The sequence below is a fragment of the Phacochoerus africanus genome, chromosome 4, assembly GCF_016906955.1.
Source record: "Phacochoerus africanus isolate WHEZ1 chromosome 4, ROS_Pafr_v1, whole genome shotgun sequence".
NCBI lineage: Eukaryota > Metazoa > Chordata > Mammalia > Artiodactyla > Suidae > Phacochoerus > Phacochoerus africanus.
This window is the reverse complement of record NC_062547.1, coordinates 74,943,969-74,970,080: the sequence shown is the minus strand read 5'-3', so window position 1 is coordinate 74,970,080 and position 26,112 is coordinate 74,943,969. Positions and strand designations below refer to the sequence as shown.

The 26,112-nt window shown below is 49.7% G+C and overlaps 1 protein-coding gene and 1 long non-coding RNA gene across 3 annotated transcripts in view; one reads left to right on the top strand and one right to left on the bottom strand.

Annotated features, from left to right (window-relative positions):
- ATCAY (ATCAY kinesin light chain interacting caytaxin) overlaps window positions 1-21,795 on the top strand; it is a 37,807-nt gene extending 16,012 nt beyond the window's left edge. The window contains exons 3-13 of the mRNA XM_047777508.1: window positions 172-230; window positions 3,933-4,154; window positions 5,704-5,889; window positions 6,287-6,389; window positions 7,450-7,581; window positions 8,237-8,323; window positions 13,059-13,157; window positions 13,871-13,906; window positions 16,867-16,938; window positions 17,749-17,781; window positions 19,816-21,795. Of these exons, the coding sequence (XP_047633464.1) occupies window positions 172-230; window positions 3,933-4,154; window positions 5,704-5,889; window positions 6,287-6,389; window positions 7,450-7,581; window positions 8,237-8,323; window positions 13,059-13,157; window positions 13,871-13,906; window positions 16,867-16,938; window positions 17,749-17,781; window positions 19,816-19,825 (1,039 nt within the window). The 3' untranslated portion in view covers window positions 19,826-21,795. The remainder of the gene's footprint in view (window positions 1-171; window positions 231-3,932; window positions 4,155-5,703; window positions 5,890-6,286; window positions 6,390-7,449; window positions 7,582-8,236; window positions 8,324-13,058; window positions 13,158-13,870; window positions 13,907-16,866; window positions 16,939-17,748; window positions 17,782-19,815) is intronic.
- LOC125125870 (uncharacterized) overlaps window positions 1-26,112 on the bottom strand; it is a 51,035-nt gene that overhangs the window by 8,645 nt on the left and 16,278 nt on the right. For both annotated transcript variants that reach the window (XR_007134478.1, XR_007134477.1), the window contains exons 2-3: window positions 10,153-10,239; window positions 3,613-3,842 (exon numbers count right to left, since the gene is read on the bottom strand). This is a non-coding gene — a long non-coding RNA (uncharacterized LOC125125870). The remainder of the gene's footprint in view (window positions 1-3,612; window positions 3,843-10,152; window positions 10,240-26,112) is intronic.

The following is a 26,112-nucleotide window of genomic DNA, read 5'->3' as shown; positions in this document are numbered from 1 at the left end:
CCAGCACCGATGGTTTATGATTTTTTGTACTCAGGAACAGTTGTATTTTGTCCCAGTGATATCCCAAAACTAAATAGATTTTGTTGCTAACATTTTTTTCTGAACTCCATGATCCTGTGGCTGAACTTAATGGTGCTTGGTGGCTGATTCCACTCCTGACTGGGTCTACAGGCCACTCCCGGAAGACACGGGGATAGACTTGCTTGGCAGTCCTGCAGAAGACACGTCCTGTAAGTTTCCATGTGTTGTGTGCAGAAATGGACACACAGTCTGTCTGGTCTCCACTTGGGACTGTAACTGTAGAAATGTCAGAGGCCATGCCTCCTGGGTTTGGAATGTCAGGGAAGGGGGCTGTTTTACTCCAAGGCCTGCAAGGAAAGCAGCTGTGGTGGGCCAGAGCCATGTGTGTGGGTGTCATCATGAAGTTGGTGCACAGTGTTGCTGTGCATCCTTGAGCTGGTTGCTCAGCCTCTCTGTACCTCCTATTCCTCATCATCTAAATTCAGGTAGTGAGCCTCCCACAGCAGGGGCATGCAAAGATTAAACCAGATGATTTGTGTAAAGTGCCCAGGGGATGCCAGGCACAAAGTCAGCCCTGAAAGGGCTCTGCGGCCCTGAGCCCTCAGGAAGGCTCATGGCTCTAAGGATCCAAAGCCCCACACTATGAGGACAGGGTGTCTGAAGCAGCCAGAGAGGCCACTTTGAACAAGTATTCTCCTTGATGGCAACCCCTCACAGAGCCCTGCTGAAGGCCTCTGCTCTGCCTGTATCTCTCCTATGTAGCCCATCACAGAACCCATCCTACAGGGAAAAGACTGCCCAGAGAGAGACAGCCATACCCCTGAAGTCACACATCAGTGAGAGCCAGCTCTGCCTACCCCTACACCACACTGTGCCCATGAACCAGGTAGGGGGACCAACTTGTCCCAGTTTTCTGGGGCTGATCAGGATGGTTGGTCACCCTAGAATACCAGCCTTTCTTTCAGCCTGAGTACATGGGCTCAGCCTGGTGTTTTCACATCCTCATAGGGTGACCTTGGGTAAGTCCTTTCATCCCTCTGGCCTGCCAATTCCTACTTTTTTTAAATGAGGAGTGTGGAGTAACAGTACCCCACTTCCTAGGTGTGGCTGATTGAATAATGACCCCCAAAGATATCCAGATTCTAATTCTTGGAACCATGAATGTTCGCTCACATGGCAAAAAGGATTCTACAGATAGGATTAAGTTAAGGAACCTGAGATGGTGTGTGTAATAATTATCTTATGCATTCACTTGGCTGGGCCATGGTACCCAGATATGTGTCAAACATGATTCTGGATATTTCTGTTGAGAGTGGGTTTTTTCATTTTTTTTTACTTTTTGTCTTTTTAGGGTTGCACCAGCGGCATATGAAAGTTTCCAGGCTAGGGGTCTAATCAGAGCTGTAGCTGCCAGCCTATGCCACAGCCATAGCAACCCTGGATCCAGGCTGCATCTGTGACCTACACCACAGCACACAACAACGTCAGATCCTTAACCCACTGAGCGAGGCCAGGGATTGAACCCGCATCCTCATGGATACTAGTCAGGTTCATTACCGCTGACCCACAATGAGAATTCCTGTTTTTTTTTTTCCTTTTTGGCCATGCCCACGGCCTGCTATCGAAACTGCACCACATCAGGGACCTGGGCCACTGCAGTGACAAGGCTGGAGCCTTGACCCACTGAGCCACTAGAGAACTCTGAGGGTGGTTTTTAGATGAGATTTACATTTAAGTTAGTGGACTTTGAGTAAAGCAGATTGCCTGCCATTATGTGGCTGGGCTGCGTTTAATAAGTCAGATGGTTCAAGCCTCCAGCGGAAAAAAGACTCAGGTGTGACTCATTCCATGGCCAAATTCCTCTCCAGCTCTGAACCCACAAAGTCAGACAAGTTTTCTGCTTCCAAAATACAATGGTGAGATGGGCAGAGAATAGATGGTCTTATTCCAAATGGTAGAGATTGGAAAGCAGAAAGGGGTCATGGCTCCCAGCAAAGTCTGAAACTTGGCAGGACAAATTCCACTAGGTTTCTTTAGGGCAAATTCCATTGGGTTTTGTTTTTTTGTTTTTTTTGTTTTGTTTTTTTTGGTTGCATCCATGACATGTGGAAGTTCCTGGGCCAGGGATCAAACCCACGCCACAGCAGCAACTCAAGGTGTTACAGTGACAACACCAGAGCCTTAACCCACTGCACCACAAGAGAACTCCTCCATTAGGCTTTAAGGCTGGAGAATAATCTTCTTTGGCTCCATGCCCTGTCCTCCAGGTCCAAATGGTGGCATTACTGCCATCTTGCTTCCCAGCGCCTTTAATCTTACTGTCACTATGCTATGACCTGCAGCTTGACCCACCAAGAAGAGTAGCAATATTTTAAACCCAACACACCCGATTCACCTCTAGCAACATACTTCCTGTGAAAAAGGCAGGGTGAGCTGTGAGGCCTGGGCAAGTCCCAGCCTCCATGTCCCCATCCGTAAAATGGGTAGCACTTCCCACCACACGAGGTCTTGGTGAGATCTAGAAATTATGCTAGTGCCCCACACATAGCAGGCTCTTGGTAAATGGGACTGGTACATTTTTATAATTTTCTGCCAGTGAGCATATTTCCATCCCAGTGTCTCTGGGTTATAAATATTGGATCACCTCTGTTGTGAGGCTTAGGGACTGAGAGATTCAAAGTTTGGAAAAAAAAAATGTAAGAAGGAGTTCCCGTCGTGGCGCAGTGGTTAACGAATCCGACTAGGAACCATGAGGTTGCAGGTTCGGTCCCTGCCCTTGCTCAGTGGGTCAAGGTTCTCGTGTTGCCGTGAGCTGTGGTATAGGTCGCAGACGCGGCTCGGATCCTGCGTTGCTGTGGCTCTGGCGTAGGCTGGCAGCTACAGCTCCGATTCGACCCCTAGCCTGGGAACCTCCATATGCCGCAGGAGTGGCCCAAGAAATGGCAAAAAGACAAAAAAAAAAAAAAGAGAGGGGGGAATGGGAATCTCCTCCTGGTTTGTGTATTCTATCCTCAAAGAATGAATGATGAAACTGGGGGTGAATTCCCAAGGTCTCTGGAAAATCATCCCTTTCTTCCAGCAATGGCTTTGCTGGAGGTGGTGGCTTTCCTCTCACATAAACCCATAAACTCGAAGGGCTGCTTCTGCTCAGTGGGCTATCAGATGGCTTTAACCCCTTGGGCAGCCCAAGAGGAAAACCCACCTTTTATAAGGAGCCCAGAGTCCAGGCTAAGAGTCTTTGGGAGGAAGCAATCCAAACCATGGGGAATATCCACCCAGACTGGCTCCAGAGTGACATGGGAGGATCCCGTCCCTCTGTGCCTCAGTTTGCTCATCTGTTAAAGCAATGGCAAACTCGGAACACAAAAATGCCAGAGAGCTTCATGGAGGGCCTGGCCTGTGTTACATGATCACTAGATATTATTTGTTAAAGAGACAAACATCCCAGAAAGATAAAAAGCAGAATGTGGATGTTCTCTGTCAGTCTTATTCAGAGGGAACAATAGTCACAGATATTGGCAGATCCAGAGCACACCCGTCTGGAGGCCAGGTCTAATCCCCATGTCATCATTCTACCTTGACCCAACTCACCTTTGAGTTCCATTTTGCAGATGGTAAAAGTGAGTCAAGCTCAGAGCATGGTGGTGCTGCAGGGTCACAGAGCACTAGTGAGTAGCAAGATCAGGCTTTGAACCCAGGTCTGCCCAAAGTCCCAGTGTCCACTCTTGACCTCCAAGCCAGACAGTTACATTAACCGGTGCCATAAAAGGCCATCTTCTGACTTCTAGCCACTCCACATGACAGGGTGGAGTGGAGCCCACCTGTTCGAGAACAAGAGAGGGCGAGGAGAAAGAAAAAGTAATTGGTTTTGTTTTGCTTTGTTTTTTCTCTTTTTTCCTCTTTCCCCACAGCCCCTCCCAACACACTAAACTTCAACGGGGCTCATCGTAAGCGAAAGACGCTCGTTGCCCCTGAAATCAACATTTCCCTGGACCAGAGTGAGGGCTCCCTGCTGTCTGATGACTTCCTGGACACCCCTGATGACCTGGATATCAATGTGGATGACATCGAGACCCCGGATGAGACCGACTCACTGGAGTTCCTGGGGAACGGCAATGAGCTAGAGTGGGAAGGTGAGGTCTGTCGCTCGCTGCACCTGCCTGGCCCCTAAATCTGACCCCAGCGCTCTTTGCTTCCAGGGCCAGCTTGCCAGATTGCCCCCATCCCCATAGGCTCGGAAGGGGCAGGGATTCCATCCTGGGGTTCCCAGAATAGCCCCTGGGACTCCACGCATTGTCTGATAGCCTTGTGCACTTTGCTGGGGGACATGGCCTGCACCCAAATCTCAAAAGTGACCAAGACCAGAAAGAAGTTACTCCCCCTGACTCCACAGGTGTTTGTGGAGCAGATCTTGATTGATGGGGTGGGGAGGCAGGGGGAAACATCTGGAAAAGAGGGTGCCTGCCTGCTTGTGAAGCATCAGAAAGCCAGCTGCTCAGTAACGGTACAAATGCCCATAAGATAGTTGTATCTTGTCATAGGTGCTGTGAAGGAAATGAGGTATGGGGGAAAGGGCAGGGGTCTCACTTGGGTGATTCTGGTCCCCTTCCTGGGACACTGGGTGATGTCTGGGGACCATCTATGGTTATTACAACTGGGGGGCTCTTGGCATCAAGTGCGTGGGGGCGGGGAGGCTGCTCCACACCCCTCTGTGCCCAGGACAGCCCCACACAGAGAGTGATCTGGCCCCAAATGTCAAAAATGCCCAGGCTGAGACCCTTTGAACCAGGCTAACCAGGGTGGAGTTATCTGAGCTGAGATCCTGAGGCAAGAACACAGGTCAGAGAGGTGGCAATGGTGCTGGCCATGGGGACAGAAGCAGAGCCACAGCACTTGCTGGGTGGATATGGAGTATGAACAGGAAAGAGGTGGAAGGTGATACCTGGGTTTGGGGCCTGAGCAGCTGGGAAAATGGCCAGGTCATTTCCTGAGGCCAGAAGACTGCAGGATAACAGGTGGGAAAGAGACGGATATTTTAAGAATAGATAAGAAGTTTCTTGGTGGCCTAGCAGGTTAAGGATCCAGAATTGTCACTGCTGTGGCTTGAGTTTCATCCCTGGCCCATGCACTTCTCTGTGCCACAGCCACAGCCAAAAAAGGAAAAGAAAAAAAAAAAAAAAAGATAAGAATCATGAGAAGCCAGAGACAGAATGTGTGCAAGGTCACACAGCTAGAAACGGGCTCTACCCAAGCCAACTGTCTGACCAAGCACTTTCCTGTGTTCCATGACTTGGAAAACAAATGATTATTTGGGCAAGACCTTTTTTTTTTTCTTTTTTAGGGCCACACCCACAGCATATGGAAGTTCCCACGTTAGGAGGTGAATTGGAGCTAAGCCACAGCAATGCGGAATCCCCAGCCCACTGAATGAGGCCAGGGATCAAACCCGCCTCCTCATGGATACTAGTCAGATTCATTACCACTGAGCCACGACAGGAACTCCTGGGCATGACTTTTTGACTCCCAGATCCTCCATTTTTGCCCACTAGCCCCAACCTAACACTGTTAGTAAGGTGAGTGGTTTCGCCTCTGGCCTAGGGAGGGAGGTGACAGGGACCCAATGTCTGGACTGGGGCATCCCTTCCGCTCACCTCCCCGCCCCCACCCTCTACCTGCTTCCAGATGACACCCCTGTGGCCGCCGCCAAGAACATGCCTGGAGATAGCGCCGATCTGTTTGGGGATGGCTCGGCTGAGGACGGCAGTGCCGCCAATGGGCGTCTCTGGCGGACGGTGATCATCGGAGAACAGGAACACCGAATTGACTTGCACATGATCCGGCCCTACATGAGGGTGGTGACGCATGGAGGTGAGAGCACACCCTTTTTGCCCTCTTTTGGCTCCATAGGGGCAACTGGAGGCCCATCAGTGGTCCCTCTGGACCTCAGTCTCTTCTTCTGAGCCATAGGAATGTTAAGCCCTCATGTCTGGGTGTGTAGGGGTGAAATTCACATAGGGGCCAGGCACAGACGTGCCAGGCGCACACTGGAGGTGCCTACAAGGGTAGCTGGCATCCCTCAACAAAGGCAGAGATCAGTCAAGCATTTGCTGGCTTCTCCAGCTAGGCTGCTGTGATTCAGAGCAGTCCTCTCTGAATGTGAGCAGAAGGTGAGAGGCCAGCGACAAGACGGATCTGTGGGGCTCAGAGCTGGGAGAGGGCTCTGCCCGTCTCTGCCTGGGGTCATTTACTGGCTACCTCTCCCCAGGATACTATGGTGAAGGCCTCAATGCCATCATCGTCTTCGCTGCCTGCTTCCTCCCGGACAGCAGCCTCCCCGACTACCACTACATCATGGAGAACCTCTTCCTGTAAGTTTCCTGCCTGCTGTGTCCCAGCTGCCGACAGTTCTGAGGGTCCCAGCCAGTGGGCCGGACCAGGTCACGAGAAGCACGTTGGGTGGGAGCTCTGCCTGGCACCAGGGAAGGGCTTGGGTGGCCAGCAGATCTCCACCTGAGTCCCCCGCTCACCCTCTAGGCCTCACTGGTGCGATTGTCACCACCACTAGCATTAACAGAGAATTTACTATGTAGGAGCCTCAAAGGTAAGGGCTTGGTATGTGATAACACATTCATCCTCAACACCACCCTGTGGGGTAGTTACTGTTGCCTCCCATTCTGTGACTGCAGAGCCTGAGGCACAGAGAGGTTAAGTCACTTACCCAAGGACAATCATAGTTTTATTATGATGAAGATAGACAATATGTATAAATCACCTGGCAGATAACAGTAAGAGCTCAGTAAATCATTATTACACCTATAATCATTATTATGAAGATTTCCTTCTTACACAGTGGGGCTCAGGTGCCAGGTGGGCCAGAGGATAAGGAGGTACCCACAGAAGCTCAGATGGGAAAGCAGCCTCAGATACCAGGGAGCCCAGTCTCCCCAGTTTACAAATGGGGAAGTAGAGGCTGAAAGAGAGGGAGGGATTTTTCTGAAATCACTTAGAGAGAGACAGGGTTGGGACAGACCCTGGGTCCCTAACATCTGGTGCAGTGGACCATTGGCTGTGGGTGCCTGTTCCCCAGGTGTGTTTGGGGCTGTTGAAACCCACCTCCCAGGATTAATGAAGACACTAGATTAGGTCATGCATATAAATCACTTGGCACTTAGTGTTAAATAAAAAAGTAAGTACTATAATCATTACACCCATTGACACAAATTTGGGGTGGTCTGGGGTCATCCGCCTCCTGTTCCTGACTGGCTGAGTGTGCCAGGGCAGCCATCACCACCTGAACAGGTGTGGCCGGCACAGCCAGGGCAGGTGGAAGCAGAAAGGCAGGTGCCAGGAGGTGCAGGCCCAGGGACTGGGCCTCCTGAGTCTGAGCCCCTGTCACAGGGTCCCCTATCCTCTGTGCCCTGTGACCAGGTATGTCATCAGCAGTTTGGAACTCCTGGTGGCGGAGGATTACATGATTGTGTACCTAAATGGTGCCACCCCCAGGCGGAGGATGCCTGGCATTGGCTGGCTGAAGAAGTGTTACCAGATGATCGACAGGAGGTGAGTTGAGGCGGGGGCTGAGAGAACTCCTAGCCGGTACAAGGGCCCCTGAGCACTGAGGTCCCTTTGGAAGGCATCTAGTAGTCGGTGGAGGTGGCTGTAACAAAGCACCAGACGCGGTGACTTCAGCAACAGACATGTATCATCTCCCAATTCTGGAGGCTAGAAGTCCAAGGTCATGTTGTCTGCAGAGTTGATTAACCCTGGAGCTGTGAGGGAGAATGTCCCCTCTGCATGCCTGTGTGCAAATGTCCCCTTTTATAAGGCCACCAGTCATACTGGATTGGGGCCTGGCCCTGCTCCTGTATGACCTCACCTTTAGTTACTCCTGCAATGACCCTGTTCCCAAATCAGGGGAACGCAGTTCAACATGACCACAACAGGTGCTCAGAACCAGGGGGCCCCAGAAAATCTTACAGGAATGGGAAGTGGCAATGCAGTCAAATGATCAGCCTCTAAATTAAGAGAGAGCCAGGACCAGACATCAATTCCCCACCTACAAACTCTGCAAAGGGGTTTAGCTTTACCAAGACCCTTCCTCCTCCCTGAAAATGGAGATTATCATAGGCACACGGAGAAGGTAACACTGCTTAGTCCCTCCCTCCCCGGGGCTTTCCCGAGGATCCCATCTTGTTCCCTCTGCTTCTCCGTGCAGATTGCGGAAAAACCTAAAGTCCTTAATCATCGTCCACCCGTCCTGGTTCATCCGCACCGTGCTGGCCATCTCCCGCCCTTTCATCAGGTGAGATTGTGACCTGTGTCCAGATCCCCACTTGGGTGTTTTTGGGGAGGGTGGGTGGGGGGAACACACCCACAGCGCATGGATGTTCCCAGGCCAGGGGGCAAATCAGAGCTGCAGCTGCTGGCTTATACCACAGCTACAGCAACACAGGATTTGAGCTGAGTCTGCAACCTATACCACAGCTCACAGCAGTGCTGGATCCCCAACCCACCAAGCGAGGCCAGAGATTGAACCCGCATCCTCATGGATACTAGTCACATTCCTTTCCAATGTGCCACAGTGGGAATTCCCCCATCTGGGTTTTTGTGTGTCTTATTTTTAATCTGCATTTTCCAGCTCCTCTCTGATGAATCTATATTGTTGCTTTAAATGGTTTTAAACCATTTGTATTGTATTGTGACAAACGTCACAGGAAAAATAGCAACAACCAACTCTCCCACATTGAATGTTGGATACCTTTTAACATTGACAACCACAACCCTGAAAGACTGACTCGGCTGTGCCCATTTCATGGATGAAGAAACTGAGGCTCAGAAGAGTCACACAGCTGGAGTTCCCGTTGTGGCGCAGCGGAAACGAATCCGACTAGGAACCATGAGGTTGCTGCTTCAATCCCTGGCCTTGCTCAGTGGGTTAAGGACCTGGCGTTGCCGTGAGCTATGGTGTAGGCTGGTGGCTACAGCTCCAATTAGACCCCTAGCCTGGGAATCTCCATATGCCACGGAAAGCGGCACTAGAAAAGGCAAAAAGACAAAAAAAAAAGAAGAAGAATCACACAGCAAGGTCATTGGCCCATCACATTCCTCAGAAGGGAGCTTGGTTCCATCCACTCAGGAATCTGTGGGGGAGGGGTGTTAGGCCATCAGGAGGGTCTGACTGGCCCCTGGACAAGAACTCAGTGAACCAATACATGTGTGTTTTGGGGGTACCCTCATGTTGTGTGTTTTTTTACGTGTGTGGGGGTTGTTTTTTTTTGGGGGGGGGGCCACCCTGCAGCACATGGAGTCCCAGGCCACGGATTAGATCTGAGCCTCAACCAAGGCTGAAATCGCAGCTGACGTAACACTGGGCTGGGGATTGAACCTGCATTCCAGTGCTCCCAAGATGCTGCTGATCTCATTGCACCACAGTAGGAACTCCTCACTCTCAGGTTTGATGATTTACTAAGAGGACTCACAGAACTCAGAAAAGCTTTTTTTTTTTGCTTTTTTTAGGGCTGTACCAAGGCATATGAAAGTTTCCAGACTAGGGGGCAAATCAGAGCTATGGCTGCCAGCCTACACCACAGCCCCAGCAATGTGGGATCCAAGCCACATCTTTGACCGACACCACAGCTCATGGCAATACCAGATCCTTAACCCACTGAGCGAGGCAGGGATCGAACCCACATCCTCATGGATCCTAGTTAGGTTCGCTAACTGCTGAGACATGATGGAAACTCCACAGAAAAGCTTTTATACTTGTGGTTATAGTTTATTACAGTGAAAAGATGGAGATTAAAATTGACATAGGAAAAAGGTGCATCTGGGAGTCCAGGAGAAGCCAGAAGTGAGCTTCCCATTGGAGTTATATCCAAAGCCTTTCATTCTCCCTGCAAAGACATGTGACCATGTGAAGGAAGTACTGCCAGTGCTGAAGCTGACCTTGGTGTCCAGGGTTTCTACCAAGGATTAACCATTCAGAGATGGAGTACCCATGCGGCCTTGAGTTCCTCAGTAACTGATGCAATGGCCTAAAACCCCACCATGAACATGTCTAAAGCCATAGACTATACGCATAGCACAGGCTCCAGGCAGGGCTCAAGGCCCCAGGTAAATGAAGACACTTACCAGGCAAGACATTCCTAGGGTTTTCAGGTGAGCTCCCATGAGTCTCAGAAGCTGGTTCTTTCTTTGGAATATGTGAGATAGAAATACCTGGAGACACAGAGCAAGTAAAATTTTTTACTCTTGTTAAATGCCCTCATCAATCACATAGAACTGAACGTACATTTAATGTAATATAATTCAAACACTGAACTCAACAAAGACCCCTCATTTCCACATTCCCAGTGAAGAATCTGTGATGAGTTTAAGAGACTGAGCCAAACTTTGCCTTGAGAGAGGTTGTACCGTCACAGAGTGGAGACAAGGAGGCAACTTCAGACGCTCTCTATTCAGTGACTCTCAGGCACCCTCAGATATTTGCCTGTGAGTGAAATCTGACCTTTAAAACACTAATTATGGATCATTTGTGCTAATGATGAGCCCACCGAGCGAAACGGCAGACACGCACTTCAGCTTAATATAATTAATTCCATCCTCGACATCCTGTAATTCAGGAACCGAAATTTGTCTTGCTTGAAGATAATTCTCTCACTGGGTGGCTTTTCCTATGGTGAATTTTAAGGGTCTCATTTTGAGCTTTCAGAGAAACAGAAGGGGAGAGGCAAGGAAAGGTGAGCTTCCCCATTTAACAGCCAAGGAGGGAGTTCCCACTGTGGCTCAGCGGTAAAAATCCCAACTAGTATCCATGAGGATGTGGGTTCAATCCCTGGCCTAGCTCAGTGGGTTAAGGATTTGCCGTTGCTGTGAGCTGTGGTGTAGGTCGAAGACTTGGCTCAGATCTGGCGTTGCTGTGCCTGTGGTGTCGGCTGACAGCTGTAGCTCCAATTTGACCCCTAGCCTGGGAACTTCCATATGCCACATGTTTGGCCCTAAAAACCAAAACAAACAAAAAAAGCCAAGGAAATCAGAGATGGGTTCTGACCTGCAACCCAGCCTTAGCCCTGAGGTTCTGTGATGGCAATTCAAAGAGAACTTCCGTTATGCGCCTTACCCTGGACTGGAATTCTACCTCCTGAGAGCCCCCCCACCCCATCCTGTGACCCTTCCTGAGACAGAGCTCGGCTCAAAGGCCAACAGGATGGTCACGCCAAGCCTGGGTATCCATTTCCAATGATGACGGGTGACGTGGCCTTATCAGGGCATCCTCATGATGTGATTTCACCTATATTTATAGCCCAGTACTCAGACCTCAGGTGTTGCCTCTGTTCCCCCTAAAAAAAAAAACCCTTTCCGACAAATCAGATTGTCCACCTTCAGAGTTCCCCGCCAGACCCAGCTCAGGTAGAGTTGGTCTGAGACTTACTCCTTGTCCCTGGGCCCTTTAGTTTTCCATCACACCAACTTGAGGGAGAATTCACATTCCAAGGATAATTACTGGAATTAATTAATTAATGGGAATTCCCGATGTGGCTCAGTGGTTAATGAACCTGACTAGCATCCATGAGGACGAGGGTTCGATCCCTGGCCTTGCTCAGTGGGTTAAGGATCCAGCATTGCCATAACCTGTGGTGTAGGTCACAGATGCAGCTGGAGTTGCTGGGGCTGTAGTGTAGGCCAGTGTCTACAGCTTTGATTCAACCCCTAGCCTGGGAACCTCCATATGCTGCCAGTGCAGCCCTTAAAAAAAAAAAAAAAAAAGACAAGGATAATTATTGGCATGGCCAATTCATTAATTAATTAAGAAAATAGAATTTAAGGAGTTCCCTTTGTGGCTCAGCAGTTAACAACCCAACTAGGATCCATGAGGATGTGGGTTTGATCCCTGGCCTCTCTCATTGGGTTAAGGATCCATTGTTGCTGTGAGCTGTGATATAAGTCACAGACATGGCTTGGATCCTGTTTTGCTGTGGCTGTGGTGTAGGCTGGTAGCTGCAGCTCCAATTCAACCCCTAGCCTGGGAACTTCCATATGCCACAGGTGTGGCCCTAAAAGGCAAAAAAAAAAAAAAAGGAAAAAAGAAAACAGACTTTAAAAGGAAAAAGAAAAAAGAAAAACTTATTTGACCTTGAAAACCATTTATTTGATGTTTTACCAAAATTAGGTTTAGGGTAATTTTTATTTTATTTTATTTTATTTATTTATTTATTTATTTTTGTCTTTTTGCTATTTCTTGGGCCGCTCCTGCAGCATATGGAGTTTCCCAGGCTAGGGGTCTAATCGGAGCTGTAGCTGCCAGCCTATGCCAGAGCCACAGCAACTCGGGATCCGAGCCGCGTCTGCGACCTACACCATAGCTCATGGCAACGCCGGATCGTTAACCCACTGAGCAAGGGCAGGGTCCGAACCCGCAACCTCATGGTTCCTAGTCGGATTCGTTAACCACTGCGCCACGACGGGAACTCCTTTTTTTTTTTAAATAATGAGTTCAAAGCAAGACAGTGGTTAACAAAGCCTTCATGGTAGCAGACAGCCAGAACTGGGGCTTGGACAGGAAGAAGCCATTCATCCTGAAAGAATGAAGGGTGAATCAGCAGTCCCCACGTGTACCTATCTCATGCCCAGATGACTGTGGGTGACACCAGGGCAGTGGCAGTTGTGTCAGGAAGGCATTCTTGGGAAGATTCATGAGGAAGAGCAGCTCCTAGGGAAGATGAAGGGACAGCCTGGAGTCTAGTGGCATCTATTCCCTCCTTCAAACAAGTTCCTCAGCTTGGCAGGGACTGGAGTGGGTTGCCTGGCTCAGGGCCCTCCCATTTTTGCAAGGGGAGACCCCAGGTTCTGCTCTGTCCCGCAACTAGGGGCAGGGGGTGGAGGCTGGCACGGGCCAGGAGGGAGGTTTGGGTAAAGGCTCTTGGGGCATCCCGGATTAGGGTTGTGTGTGCATACCCATCTGCCACTGCTCCTTCTGGCCCTGAGTAACCACCCCAAGGGCTGGCTTTCAGACATCTCCCTCCCACTCTTTCCACCAGCGTCAAGTTTATCAACAAGATCCAGTATGTTCATAGCTTGGAAGATCTGGAGCAGCTCATCCCCATGGAGCATGTGCAGATCCCAGACTGCGTGCTACAGTGAGTGTTCCCATGCCGTGAGAGTGCCCCCCACCTCCATCCCTGTCACCTCCCAGCCACCCTTGCTCAGCCCAGCCAGACTGCTATGAAACCAGACCTAAGTGGGAGAGCAGAACAGAGGGAAATACAGTGAAACAAGCTTGGATGAAATTACAGAACACAGTGAGCCTGGCCATCTAGTGCAGGGCAGGGGCCAGTGAGCCCTGATCCCCAGCTTGCCTTTATAAATAAAGTTTTATTGGCACACAGCCAAACCCATCCATTTACAAACCATCCGAGGCTGCTTTTGAGCTGCAACAGAATTGAAGGGTTGTTACAGAGATGGGCCAGCAAAAGCTGAAAATATTAACTTTCTGGCCCTTTACAGAAAAACTTTGCCCTGCGGAGGAAGCTGTAGACCAACCCACGTCAATGAGGGGGTTGCTTTATAATGGCTCTGTTCAGTGCTGATTCGAAAAATGCCCGCTGAGTCGCATCTGCACCAGATGCTGGAATATGCCAGCAAAACAGATGCTCCCCACCCTGGGGTGAGGGAAGCTTATAAAACAGCTGAGGGAAACAAGAAAAGAGCAGCAGGCTGTCAGTTCTGACTGTCCTTTTTGCTCTAAAGCTCAGCATGTATTCAGATGTGACCATGAAATTGCTCTCCTGTTTCCAGAGGGAAAGAAATTTCCAGGCTGCATCTGATGTCCTTTCCTCTTTCTCTCTTCCAGGTATGAAGAGGAACGGCTGAAGGCCAGGAGAGAGAGGTCTGTGCACAGAAGCCTGTGCGGCGGCTGGGTTGGGGCTGGCAAGGAGCTGGGCCTACATCTTAGGGGGAACGGGTGGCTTTCACTTAGCAAGGACCACTGTCACGCATTTACATGGTTCAAGGCCCTGCCCTTTTTGTGAGGGCTTGGAGTCAGACCCAGGCTTAGATCCAGACTCCCCAACTCAGTCACAGAGTGACATTAAGCAAATGAAACATTCACAGCCACCATGAGGGTTATCGTGAGAAATTAGGAACAGCATCACCCACTGGGCGAAAATAGTGTACTCCATAGAGAGTCCTCCTAGTAATTCTTTATTTTATTTTGTGTATTTATTTATTTATCTGTCTTTTCTAGGGCCGCACCTGCGGCATATGGAGGTTCCCAGGCTAGGGGTCTAATTGGAGCTGTAGTCACTGGCCTATGCCACAGCCACAGCAACGTGAGATCCAAGCTGCATCTGTGACCTACACCACAGCTCACGGCAACACTGGATCCTTAATCCACTGAGTGAGGCCAGGGATCGAACCCACAATCACATGGTTCCTAGTCGGATTTGTTAACCACTGAGCCACGACGGGAACTCCCTCCTAGTAATTCTGGTGACACCGGGGGAACAAACCCTCTCCATGATCCCTTGGCAGACCCAAGATCACCCCTTCACCGACTTACTGGCTAATTCTTCAAGAGTGGCAGTGCTCACAGAATCTCAGGACTATTCCAGTCCCGCCTAGTTATGGAGCCCTTAGACCATTCCTGGATCCTTTCGCATCCCTTCCCACCATCCCCCACCCCTGAGAGCTGGGCAGGGCCGGGATTCCTAAAGCATCTGATAACCAGGGAATCTGAAGCTCAGAGAGGGCAAGACACTTGCTCAAGGCCACACAGCAAGAGAGAGAGTTGGGGCTTTCAGTGGGTCGATAACATGTGCCACTGGCAGGCTCTGTGCCAGCCTGGGGGAAACTGAACTGGTTAAGACTGAATCATGGTCCAAAAAGTTCCTCAAAGGGCAAAAGGGAGGGATGCCTTACAGAGTGAGGAAAGCAGATCCTGGGGCAGGAGGGGTGATGTCGGCAGGTGAGACTCATAATGAGAAGAATGATGTTGGCTTCACACATCAGCCTTTAACAGTGATGAGCAAGGGCTGAATGGCTGGAAGGACCCTAGAGGGTGGCAGGACGCCTTCCAGAGAGTTTTTCTCCTCTCCTCCCTCCCTTTCCTCTTTCTTTCCTTCCTATATTTCTTTTTTTAAAAATTTTTTAATTGTAGTAAAATACACATAACATAAAATTCACCATCTTAGCCATTTTTAAATGCACAGCCCAGTGGCATAAGTGCATTCACATTGTAATGCAACCATCCCCATCATCCATCTCCAGAACTTTCTCATCCTCCCAAACTGAAACTCGGTCCCCACTAAACATTGACTTTCCCTCGCCTCCCTGAGCCCCTGGCCCCACCATCTACTTTCTGTCTCTATGGATCTGACTCCTCTAGGGACCTCCTGGGAGGGAAATGAGATAGTATTTGTCCTTCTGTGTCTGGATTATTTCACTGAGCATCATGTCCTCAAAGTTCATCCACACAGTAGTGAGTATGAGAATTCCCTTCCTTTTTAAGGCTGAATAACATTCCACTGTGTGATGAACCACACTTTGTCCATCCATCATCTCTCAGGAAACACTTGGGTTCTTTCCGTTTCTTGACTACTGTGAACTGTGCTGCTGTGAACGCGGGTGTACAATTATCTAGTAAATTCCCTGCTTTTACTTCTTTGGGGTGTTTATAGATTCAAGATCCAGTGGATCAGATGATAACTCACTGCTTCATCTTTTTTTTAGATTTTATATTTTGCTTTTTAGGGCCACACCCTCAGCATATGGAAGTTCCCAGGCTAGGGGGCAAACTGGAGCTACAGCTGCCGGCCGACACCACAGCCACAGCAACGCCAGATCTGAGCCGAATCTGTGACCTACACCACAGCTCATGGCAATGCCAGGTCCTTAACCCACTGAATGAGGCCAGGGATCAAACCCGCATCCTCATGGATCCTGGTTGGCTTCGTTAACTGCTGAGCCACAAAGGGAACTCCTAATGCTTCATCTTTTGAGGAACAACTAGAGTCTTAGCCACAGCGGCCACATCATCTGACATCCCCACCAGCCACGCACAGGGTTTCAGTGTCTCCACATCCTCACCAACACAATAACAAATGTCCTGTGTTTAAGACATTTACCATCCTGGAGTTCCTGTCGTGGCTCAGTGGAAACAAATCTGACCAGCATCCATGAAGATGCAGGTTCGATCCTTGGCCTCGCTCAGTGGATTAAGAATCTGGCATTGCCGTGAGCTGTGGTGTAGATTGCAGACATGGCTCAGATATTGCATTGCTATGGCTGTTCCATAGGTTGGCGGCTACAGCTCCGATTCAACCCCTGGCCTGGGAACCTCTGTATGCCACGGGTGCAGCCCTAAAAAGACCAAAAAAAAAAGAAAGACAGTAGCCATCCTGATGGGTGTGAGGTGGTCACGTCTGGTCTCTGCTTTCTCTTCCTCTCTTTCTCCCCACCGGCTCCCCCTCCCCTTTCCCTGGCTCTCTGATTTACACGCCCCCCCTCTTCTGAGCCTTAGCTATGGATGTGAGTAGAGAGATGACAGGAGAAGCAGGTCACTCACCTTCCAGAAGCACAGCACAGAGACAGAATCAAGTGCAGAGAGGCCTCTGCAGTGATAAGCTGAGATAAATGCCTCCAAGAAATAGCCCCAGCTGCCTCCACTTCACCAACCCCTGGCCATCACTCATTATACCGCACTGGCCATGGCCGTTCCTAGGGCAGCCAAACTCTCTCCAAGTTATTGTCAGGCCATGACAGACCCAGACAAATGGGTCAGTGGAAGCTGAGAGCCCCTCGGCCCACTTGGCCAGCTATTCATCTCTTGTCACCTCTCTCTGTCCCCAGTGCGAGGCCACAGCCAGAGTATGTCCTGCCCAGGTCTGAAGAGAAGGCAGAGTCGGCTCTGGCAGACGACAGGTAAGTGTGCTGGTGGCCACTGGTGAGAGCCCATACCCCACTGAACTTCGGATACAGGTCATCTGATGTTACCATGATGCTGAAATGAGTGTGAGTCAGCCAGCACGAGGCCCACTTTTTTGTGCCTTTTTAAAGTGCACTTAGTACATCCACAGTGTTGGGCAACCAGGACCTTTCTCTAGTTCCAGAACATGCCATCAGCTCAGAAGGAGACCCTGTACCCCATTAAGTAGTTGCTCCCATTTCCTTCCTCCTCCTCCTTTTTTTTTTTTTGAACCTGGGGTGTGTAGACAGCCAGCAGGGCCCCCTCTCTGGCCTCTAGAAGCCCCTTCCACCTTTCCTGTCTCTGTCTGGTCTGCTGCTTGCATTTGACCCTTGTCATACCCTCCTCCTGTCCTTGAGCTCTTTGAGGACAGTGGCTACATCTTGGGACTGTTTCCTCACCACCACCATCCTGCATCCAGCACAGGCCAAACACAGGGACCATTGGCCTTGGATACAGCCAAGAGATTAAGATTTGATCTCAGATGAAGGTTCTGGCTGGTGACCTTTGTGCAGGTGGGAGGGATCAGCCTTCTTCATGGTAGACCTGGAGCAGCATTAGTAGTTGCTTTTTTCAGAAATAAAGGGGCTTGGCTGTGTATCCTCATGGCTGCCTGTCTTGGCTCATTTGTTACAGCGGACATATGCTGATGCTTGCTTTGTGACAGATCAAGACAAAGCCATTGTTGGCCCTCATGTGGCTCACAGCCAAATGCTAAGGCTCTCCAAGTAGGCAACTAATTCTGAGACTTTTTCCCTCTCCCACAGGTCTTCTCTGGCTACAGAAGATCAGGAAACAAGGTGGGTGGGAAGTGGGGAAATCTTGGTAACATTTTTAAGAAACAGTCTAGGTGGAACCTACCCTGGATGAGTGTCCTATGACTTACTATTGGGGGGGAGAAGATGCTGCTCCAGGGAGGTAGAGAGACCATGGTTACCATGACAACAGGGCCTCCTCTGGAGCCAAGCAGGCAGTCCCTGCACCACTCTAGGGGGCACCATTGATAGGAGGCCCTAGAGCTGAGCCACATGGCAGTCCTGACTGCAGCCAGGCCCCCTGAAGCCTTGGATTTAACTCAGCCAAAAGGTGCATTGTCTGCCTACTGCCTGTCTCAGTGTGTCTGCCTGGTTCTGGATCCCAGGAAAAGCCTCCCTGTGTGTTGGGGGTACTGGAGAACACCTCTAGGTCAGTGGTTTGCTAGAAGGATTCATAGGACTCAGCAAAGCTCATATGCTCATGGTTATAGTTTATTACAGTGGAAGGGTAGATAGAGATCAAAATCAGCAATAGGAAAAAGTGTGTGGGGTGGGGCCAGGAGAGGCCAAGTGCCAGCTCCCAGTTTTTGTCTCCCAAGGGAGTTTTTGGCACAGCCCTTTATTCTCTCAGAAGCCAGGTGTGGCTGTTCACACAGTGTTGCCAAGCAGGGATACTCACTTGAGCCCTGGTGTGCAGGGTATTTATTGAGGGTTGGTCATATGCATGGCTGATCACCACGTGGCTGACCTTAGTCTCTAGCCTCCCCATAGACTAAACTGATACCACATGATCCAAGGCCCAAGCCTTAACATTAGCACAGACTATTCAGTGTGACCCAAGTTCCCAGGCAAACCAAGATACTCTTATCAGGCAAGACACTCCAAGGACTTAGAGGTGACCTCTCAGGAGCTGGGCAAGGGCCAGACCTTTTCTTTGGAATGTGCAGGGTTAATCCTTGACCACACACTCTGCTATAAATCTGTAACGATGCCTGGCCACACACCTTAATACTATCCATGTGACCCAGGAGGCCCCAGGCTGAGAAATAAATATCATCAGAAATGGTCTTAGACCAGTATTGCTCTGGAGAAACCTGGAAGCAAGTTCTCAATGCATTTCTCACAAGACCGTCTCAATCCATGCCTGCTAGAGATGAGTTCCCATCCATAGACAAAATACACAAGGAAATCTTTCACCATAAGAAAATGTCAGCATGGAGTTCCTGTTGTGGTGCAGTTGAAACGAATCTGACTAGGAACCATGAGGTTGTGGGTTCAATCCCTGGTCTTGCTCAGTAGGTTAAGGATCCAGCATTGCTATGAGCTGTGGTGTAGGTCGCAGATGTAGCTCAGATCTGGCGTTGCTGTGGCTGTGGCATAGGCTGGCAGCTGTAGCTCCAATTTGACCCCTAGACTGGGAACCTCCACATGCTGCAGGTGCGGCCCTAAAAAGACAAAAAACAAAAAAACAAAAAAAAAGGAAAGAAAAGAAAAGAAAATGTCAGCAGAAACAACAAACAGCAGAACTAGACCCCCTCCTGGGAATCCTCAGATAGAGATGATAAAATAAAGATATTTAAAATGATTTAATACACAAAAGAAGAAATTGTAGGGAGCAGTGGGTGGATGGACAGATGGACAAGATGGATGGATGAATGGGTGAGGGGGTGGATAGATGGTTGGATGGATGGATAGATAGGTGGATGGATAAGTAGGTGTATGGGTACATTAGTGAATGAGCAGGTAGGTGGGTGGATGAAAGGATGGTAGGTGGATGGATGGATGGGTGGGTGGATATATGGGTTGGTAAATAGATGGGTAAGTTGAAGCCTCCCTCCAGTCTGATTGAGGGCACCAACCCTGGGTCCTGTTCTTTGGCTGGGGCACCAAGAGAGAGGTCCCCTTCAGAACCACGCCTTGAAGGTGGGTGGCAGGTAGCAGACCTTAAAAGGCAGGTGCCTCTCTTTCTTCTGAGGGCACCACAAAGCCAGGTTAGATATTCTTTTGGAGTCCATGTACATGGAATATTTTCAGTTTTTTTTTTAAATGATGGTAATAGCTGTGTTTCTCCCTCTTTAGCATGTCCTGAGATGATGTGAGCACAGAGGAGGACATGAAAGAAGATCCCAGATACCAAGAAACCTCTGTCAGATGTCCTCTGGCCCTGGATCTTGTCCTTGCCTCATCCTGACTCACAGACTTGGGGGTGGGGGGTACCTGTCTCCTCCATTCATCTCTGAAACCCAGCATCCTCTCTAGCTGCTTGAAAACATTTTTTTAATGATGCAGTATTAGTGCATTCTGGAAAAGGACCCAGTTCTCAGCCCTTCACCCTCCCACACTCATGAGCTCACAGCCAAGAAGGGCAAGAAATGTTGAGTGTGGCACATGCGTCCTTGGTGGCCTCAGAGACCTCTCCCACTGCACAAAATCCTGGTCAGGATCCTTCTCTTGCTTGTCACCTGGCCCAGATTGGAACCACAGATGCCCACCAACTCCCTGGCCAGGACTGGATTCCTTCTTGTGCCTTTCCTCCCAGAATGGCCCCTGCAGCCCTGGGCATCTGGCCTGGAAGTTCAGCTCCCCACACCAAGCAGCACCAAGCCCTGGGTACCACCCAGCCTTTGACCTCATAGCTCTTCCTTTGACCAGCCCCCCTCATCTCCTATAACTCCCACCTTCTTAGGGAGCATCGGAGCCCACAGCACTGATAATCACCCTAGTCCTACAATTGTAGAATCACACCCCCCTCAATCTAGAACATTCTCAAGCCCCTTGAATGTGGAGGCCACACCACAGGGCAATCCTGATCAATACCTCCTACTGAGGGTATAAGCCTCCCCATTTCCCCAATCCCCCCACCCCCAGCACGGAGTTGGGATGCATCCCTCAGGCTCCCACCAAGAGCAGTGGCTGAGAAACCAGCTCTGAAATAAGGTCGTCCCAGAAACACAGACAAAGAAAAAGGAAGATACAGGGTACTGGACATTTGAGTGCTACGAATGACACTTAGGAAAATAAATCCCAATGGCCTGGATGCTATGGCCACCTACATTCAAGGGAGACAATTTTCCTTAGGACAAAAAACAAACTTTTCCAATGTGGTCCAAACACCAGCCAGGTGGGCTCTAGAGGGAGTAATTTCCCCGTCCCTAGATCCATTCAAGAAAATGCTGGATGGTGCTTGCAGAAAGTGGTCCTCTGCAGTCCCCTCCAATCCTGAGTCTATTTCTATGAATCTGAGCAAAAGTTGAGCAGGCGCATTGTCTGGCCCCTCTTCCCGGCTCTGTAGCCGGCTCCTTAGTGGGTGTCATCCAGGTTTGGTTGACCCCCCTTCCCCAATAATTTCACAGTAGGAGATTCTTGTTCTCAGTGGACATCAATGGGATGAGTTTTAGGTTATTCCAACTGTGGGAGGGGGCTAGTGGCATTCAGTGCTGAGGAAGAGGAGTGGCAGTGCTTCCTCGTGCCACCCCGAATGCTAGTCCATCCCACCCTCAAAGAGCCTGCAGCCTAAAGATTCTGACTGCACAAGAAATTCCAACATGGACCCCCAGTTCACAGTGGCCCACCCACCACCCCTCCGGACCACCAGCAGCCATAGTCCTCGGGCAAGTGGGACCAAGGACCCCAACTGTACCACAACAGCCCCTCCAGAATAGAGACTCCCATGGAGGCTGTTGCCAGGCCAGCCACATGTCAACAGGTGTTTGAAGTTCCACAGCACAGCTCCATCCAAATGGGGCCACTGTGTCCAGGCCACCTGCCACCTGCACCCTTCAAAATTGGCTTTGTGAAAGATTTGCATCTGTGGGGCAGTTTTGGCTAAAATGCAATGGATGCCAAGCTCTCACTATAAAGGGATCTTGGGTTTCCTCTTGTGACACATGGGACACGTCATAAGTCCCCAGAGTCCTAGTTCACACACCCATCCTTCTGACAGTGAGTTTTGCAGTTTTTAAAAAAACAAAAACAATTCATGATGATTACTTTCGTGATGTGAAGACATCATTTCCATGAGCTTTGGGGGATTTTTATGTGAAATAAATAAACTATAACTGAGAAGGGAGGTTTGTGACTTTTGTCCATGTTCTAGGGATGCAGCGCTGGTCTTGGTTATAGTGCAGAGGGAGGGGCTTTCACGGGCTGGAAAGGAAAGGGGCACAGCTCAATGCTACGTGATCAGCATCAAAAAATGGGCAGAAGATCTAAGCAGACAATTCTCCAAAGAAGACATACAGATGGCCAAAAAACACATGAAAAGATGTTCAACATCACTCATTATTAGAGAAATGCAAACCAAAACCACTATGAGGTACCACCTTACACCAGCCAGAATGGCCATCATCAAAAAGGCTACAAACAATAAGTGCTGGAGAGGGTATGGAGAAAAAGGAACCCTATTACACTGTTGGTGGGATTGTAAATTGGTCCAACCACTGTGGAAAACAGTATGGAGAAAACTAAAAATAGAACTCCCATTTGATCCAGCAATCCCACTCCTGGGCATCTATCCAGAGAAAACCATGACTCGCAAAGACACATGTACTCCAATGTTCATTGCAGCATTATTTTCAATAGCCAAGACATGGAAACAACCTAAATACCCATTGACAGAGGAGTGGATCAAGAAGAGGTGGTACGTATACATAATGGAATATTAGCCATTAAAATGAACGAAATACCAGCATTTGTAGCAATATGGATGGACCTAGAAATTATCACGCTACGTGAAGTCAGTCAGACAATGAGACACCCAACATCAAATGCTTTCACTGACATGTGGAATCTGAAGAAAGGACAGAATGAACTTCTTTGCAGAATAGATGCTGACTCATAGATTTTGAAAAACTTATGGTTTCAAAAGGAGACAGTTCAGGGGGTGAGGGGATGCATTGGTGTTGTGGGATGGAAATCCTATAAAATTGGATTGTGATGATCATTGTACAACTATAAATGTAATAAATTCATTGAGTAATAAAAAAAATGCTATGCAATCAGAGGCGACCCAGGCTGGTTCTTCCTGAGGCCCTTTTCAGCTCTGCCTCTGTGTGATTCAAGTTCCTTTCCTGCCCCCAAGTCTCTCTGGAATCATTTAGCCGGCAGTTAATAATAATCACCACTATTATTAAACAATTCTCCAATTCCTGGCAGACACCAGCTGTGTCCGACAATTCAACTCAATCCTGACACTACTGGTTTGGGCAGAACTTACAGGTAAAGGGCTCAGCCCCACAAGCCTGTCCCCTCTTCAAACCACAGTCAACTGCAGGTATTATAAAAGGATGCAACTCAGATGGAAGAGAAACCCCAGGCGAGGTGCTGGAAAGGGAGCAGATCTTCCATGCCTCCTCTGGGTACCACCCTCCTGGCCCTTTTCAATGTCCGCTCACCTGGAAGCTCCACTGGAACCCTTAAAGGATTTTTGGAGGTGCCATCACATAGGTACGATTGATTAAACCACTGACCATTGGTGATTAACTCAATTCCACCCCCTCCCCACTGCCTGGAGAGGCTAGGGTGGTGCTGAAAGTTCCCACAGTGGGGGAGTTCCCCTGGCCACCGGCCCCCATCCTGTGGTTATTGGGCCTTTCCAAAAGTCATCTCATAGCATCTCAGGTGTGGTTGAAAGGACTTGTTAAGAATAGCAGAAGAGGAGTTCCTGTCGTGGCGCAGTGGTTAATGAATCCGACTAGGAACCATGAGGTTGCAGGTTTGGTCCCTGCCCTTGCTCAGTGGGTTAATGATCCGGTGTTGCCGTGGGCTGTGGTGTAGGTTGCAGACACTGCTCGGATCCCACGTTGCTGTGGCTCTGGCGTAGGCCAGTAGCTACAGCTCCAATTCGACCCCTAGCCTGGGAACCTCCATATGCCGCGGGAGCAGCCCAAAGAAATAGCAAAAAGACCAAAAAAAAAAAAAAAGAATAGTAGAAGAGGAGTTCCCATCATGGCACAGCGGAAACAAATCTGACCAGTATCTGTAAGGATGCAGGTTTGATCCCTGGCCTCATTCAGTGGGTTGGGGATTCCAGTGTTGGTGTGAGCTGTGGTGTAGGTCACAGACTCAGCTCAGATCCTGCAGGTATAGGCCTGCAGCTGTAGCTCTGATTTGACCCCTAGCCTGGGAACCTCTATATGCCACAGGTGTGGCCCTAAAAAGCAAAAAAAAAGAAAGAAAAAAAAGGATAGCAAAAGACATCTCTTTCATCTTCATTCTCTGGAGCTATTTCAGAACAGAGGACAAGACCAATTATTAAAACAAAAGATGTTCCCTCTCATCAGTTAGGAAACAAGGGTTTTAGGAGCCGTCTTCCAGGAACTGGGACTAAGACCAAATTTATGTTTCTTCTTATAAATTATAATATCACAATAATAGTAATAGTAAAAGTAGTAATAATAGTCCAAGCCCAACCTAGCACAGTTCCCACGTTACTGAGGAAAAGTCTGAGGCATGGAGAGATGACATGGCTCTCCTGGGGTCACATGAACGGAGTGATGGGTCTAAGGCCCAACCCCAAGCTTCGTCCCTGCTGGCCACCCCATCACAGGACCAGGGACCCCAAAGCCCTCTGTCAGTTGCAGGACAGCTGGGGGGCTGTGCCCCTCAAAGGGTCAGAATGGAACCTCCCATGACAGGGACAGAAGCAGTCCTCCCTTTGTCCATGCCCAGGATTTGGGGACCTGCTGGTAGCACCTCACCATCAGGTTGATGGCAGGAGACAACAGGTGCAAGCTCACTGCCTCTGCCATCCTGCCTCTGTGGTATCAGGTGAGACACCCTTCACAGAGTGTGTGGCTTCACGGGGGTTGAGGGACAGGCCTGCATGGAGGGACAAGGAAGGGGGCTGAAGACTGCAGAGCTGGAGCTGGGATCATGGGTTGCAATGTTTAGGGGTAATAGACTCACTCCCTTCCCCACCCCGTCTCATCTCTGATTATTCTAAGAGGGTTCTTGAGAACCTCACTCGTTCATTCACTCATTCATTCATTCATCTTCTGAGTATTGGGGGCCCCTCCGGGACCAAGCACCCCTCATGTTGCTCCCAGCGCAGTGGGAAAGTTTGATGCAGGGAACCAGAGCCTCATTGGAAACCAGGAGGAAAGACTAGGAAGTGTCCCTGGTAGGGGAGGGGGAGGTCCTCTCTGATTGGAGACCAGAGAGAAGTAGCAGTTAGCCAGGCCAACAGGCTGGCAGAGAGGTAACCCTGGCGGAGAGGCTGGTGAGGGCAAAGCCTAGAGGCGGGACAGAGCTGGGTGAGCCAGGAGCAGAAGAATGAAAAGTCGCTGAAGGAGTACAGGGGAACAGGGCCGGGGACCAGACTGCCTGTGGTGGGTGTTCTTCGGAACCCAGAGCTAAATATGGCATGGTCACTTTTTTTTTTTTTTTGTCTTTTTAGGGCCACACCCATGGCATATGGAAGTTCCCAGGTTAGGGGTACAATCGGAGCTGTAACCGCCAGCCTACACCACAGTCATAGCAACTCGAGTTCTGAGCCGTGTCTGCGACCTACAACCACAGCTCAAGACAACACCGGATCCTTAACCCACTGAGCAAGGCCAGGGATCGAACCCGCATCCTCATGGATGCTAGCTGAGTTCGATAACTGCTGAGCCATGATGGGAACTCCTCACTTCTTTTTTTAATTTACTATTAGTAGCATTTAGCACGTTCACAATGTTTTAGTGCCATTACCTCTGTCTAGATCCAGAACTTTTCCATCACCCAAAAAGGAGACTCTGTCCCTATCAGTAGTCACCCTCTACCCCTCCCTTAGCCCATGGGAACTAGGAATCTACTCTGTCTCTGTGGATTTGCCTGTTCTGGATGTTTCCTGTAAGGATAGTCACACACTATGGGACAGGATGATCACTTTTTTTTTTTTTTGTCTTTTTGCCATTTCTTGGGCCGCTCCCACGGCATATGGAGGTTCCCAGGCTAGGGGTCTAATCAGAGCTGTAGCTGCCAGTCTACGCCACAGCCATAGCAACGCGGGATCCGAGCCGCATCTGCGACCTACACCACAGCTCACAGCAATGCCGGATCGTTAACCCACTGAGCAAGGGCAGGGATCGAACCCGAACCCGCAACCTCATGGTTCCTAGCCGGATTCGTTAACCACTGCGCCACAACGGGAACTCCAGGATGATCACTTTTAATGACCTTAGACCAATGGGCCGTCTGCATTGAGAGCCTATGTGCCAGGGAGAGCCAACCGGGAGGCCTCCCCGCGGTGTTCTGCCAAGTCCTCTATCTGGGCAGGTCACCATCACCTGTGGCTTGGGCCACATGCCCCACAAGGAGGCTCTCGGGAAATTCTAGCCACTGAAACTGGGCCAGATGTCACATCCTGGAGCTGGCTTTCCTCCTGCCAAGGGT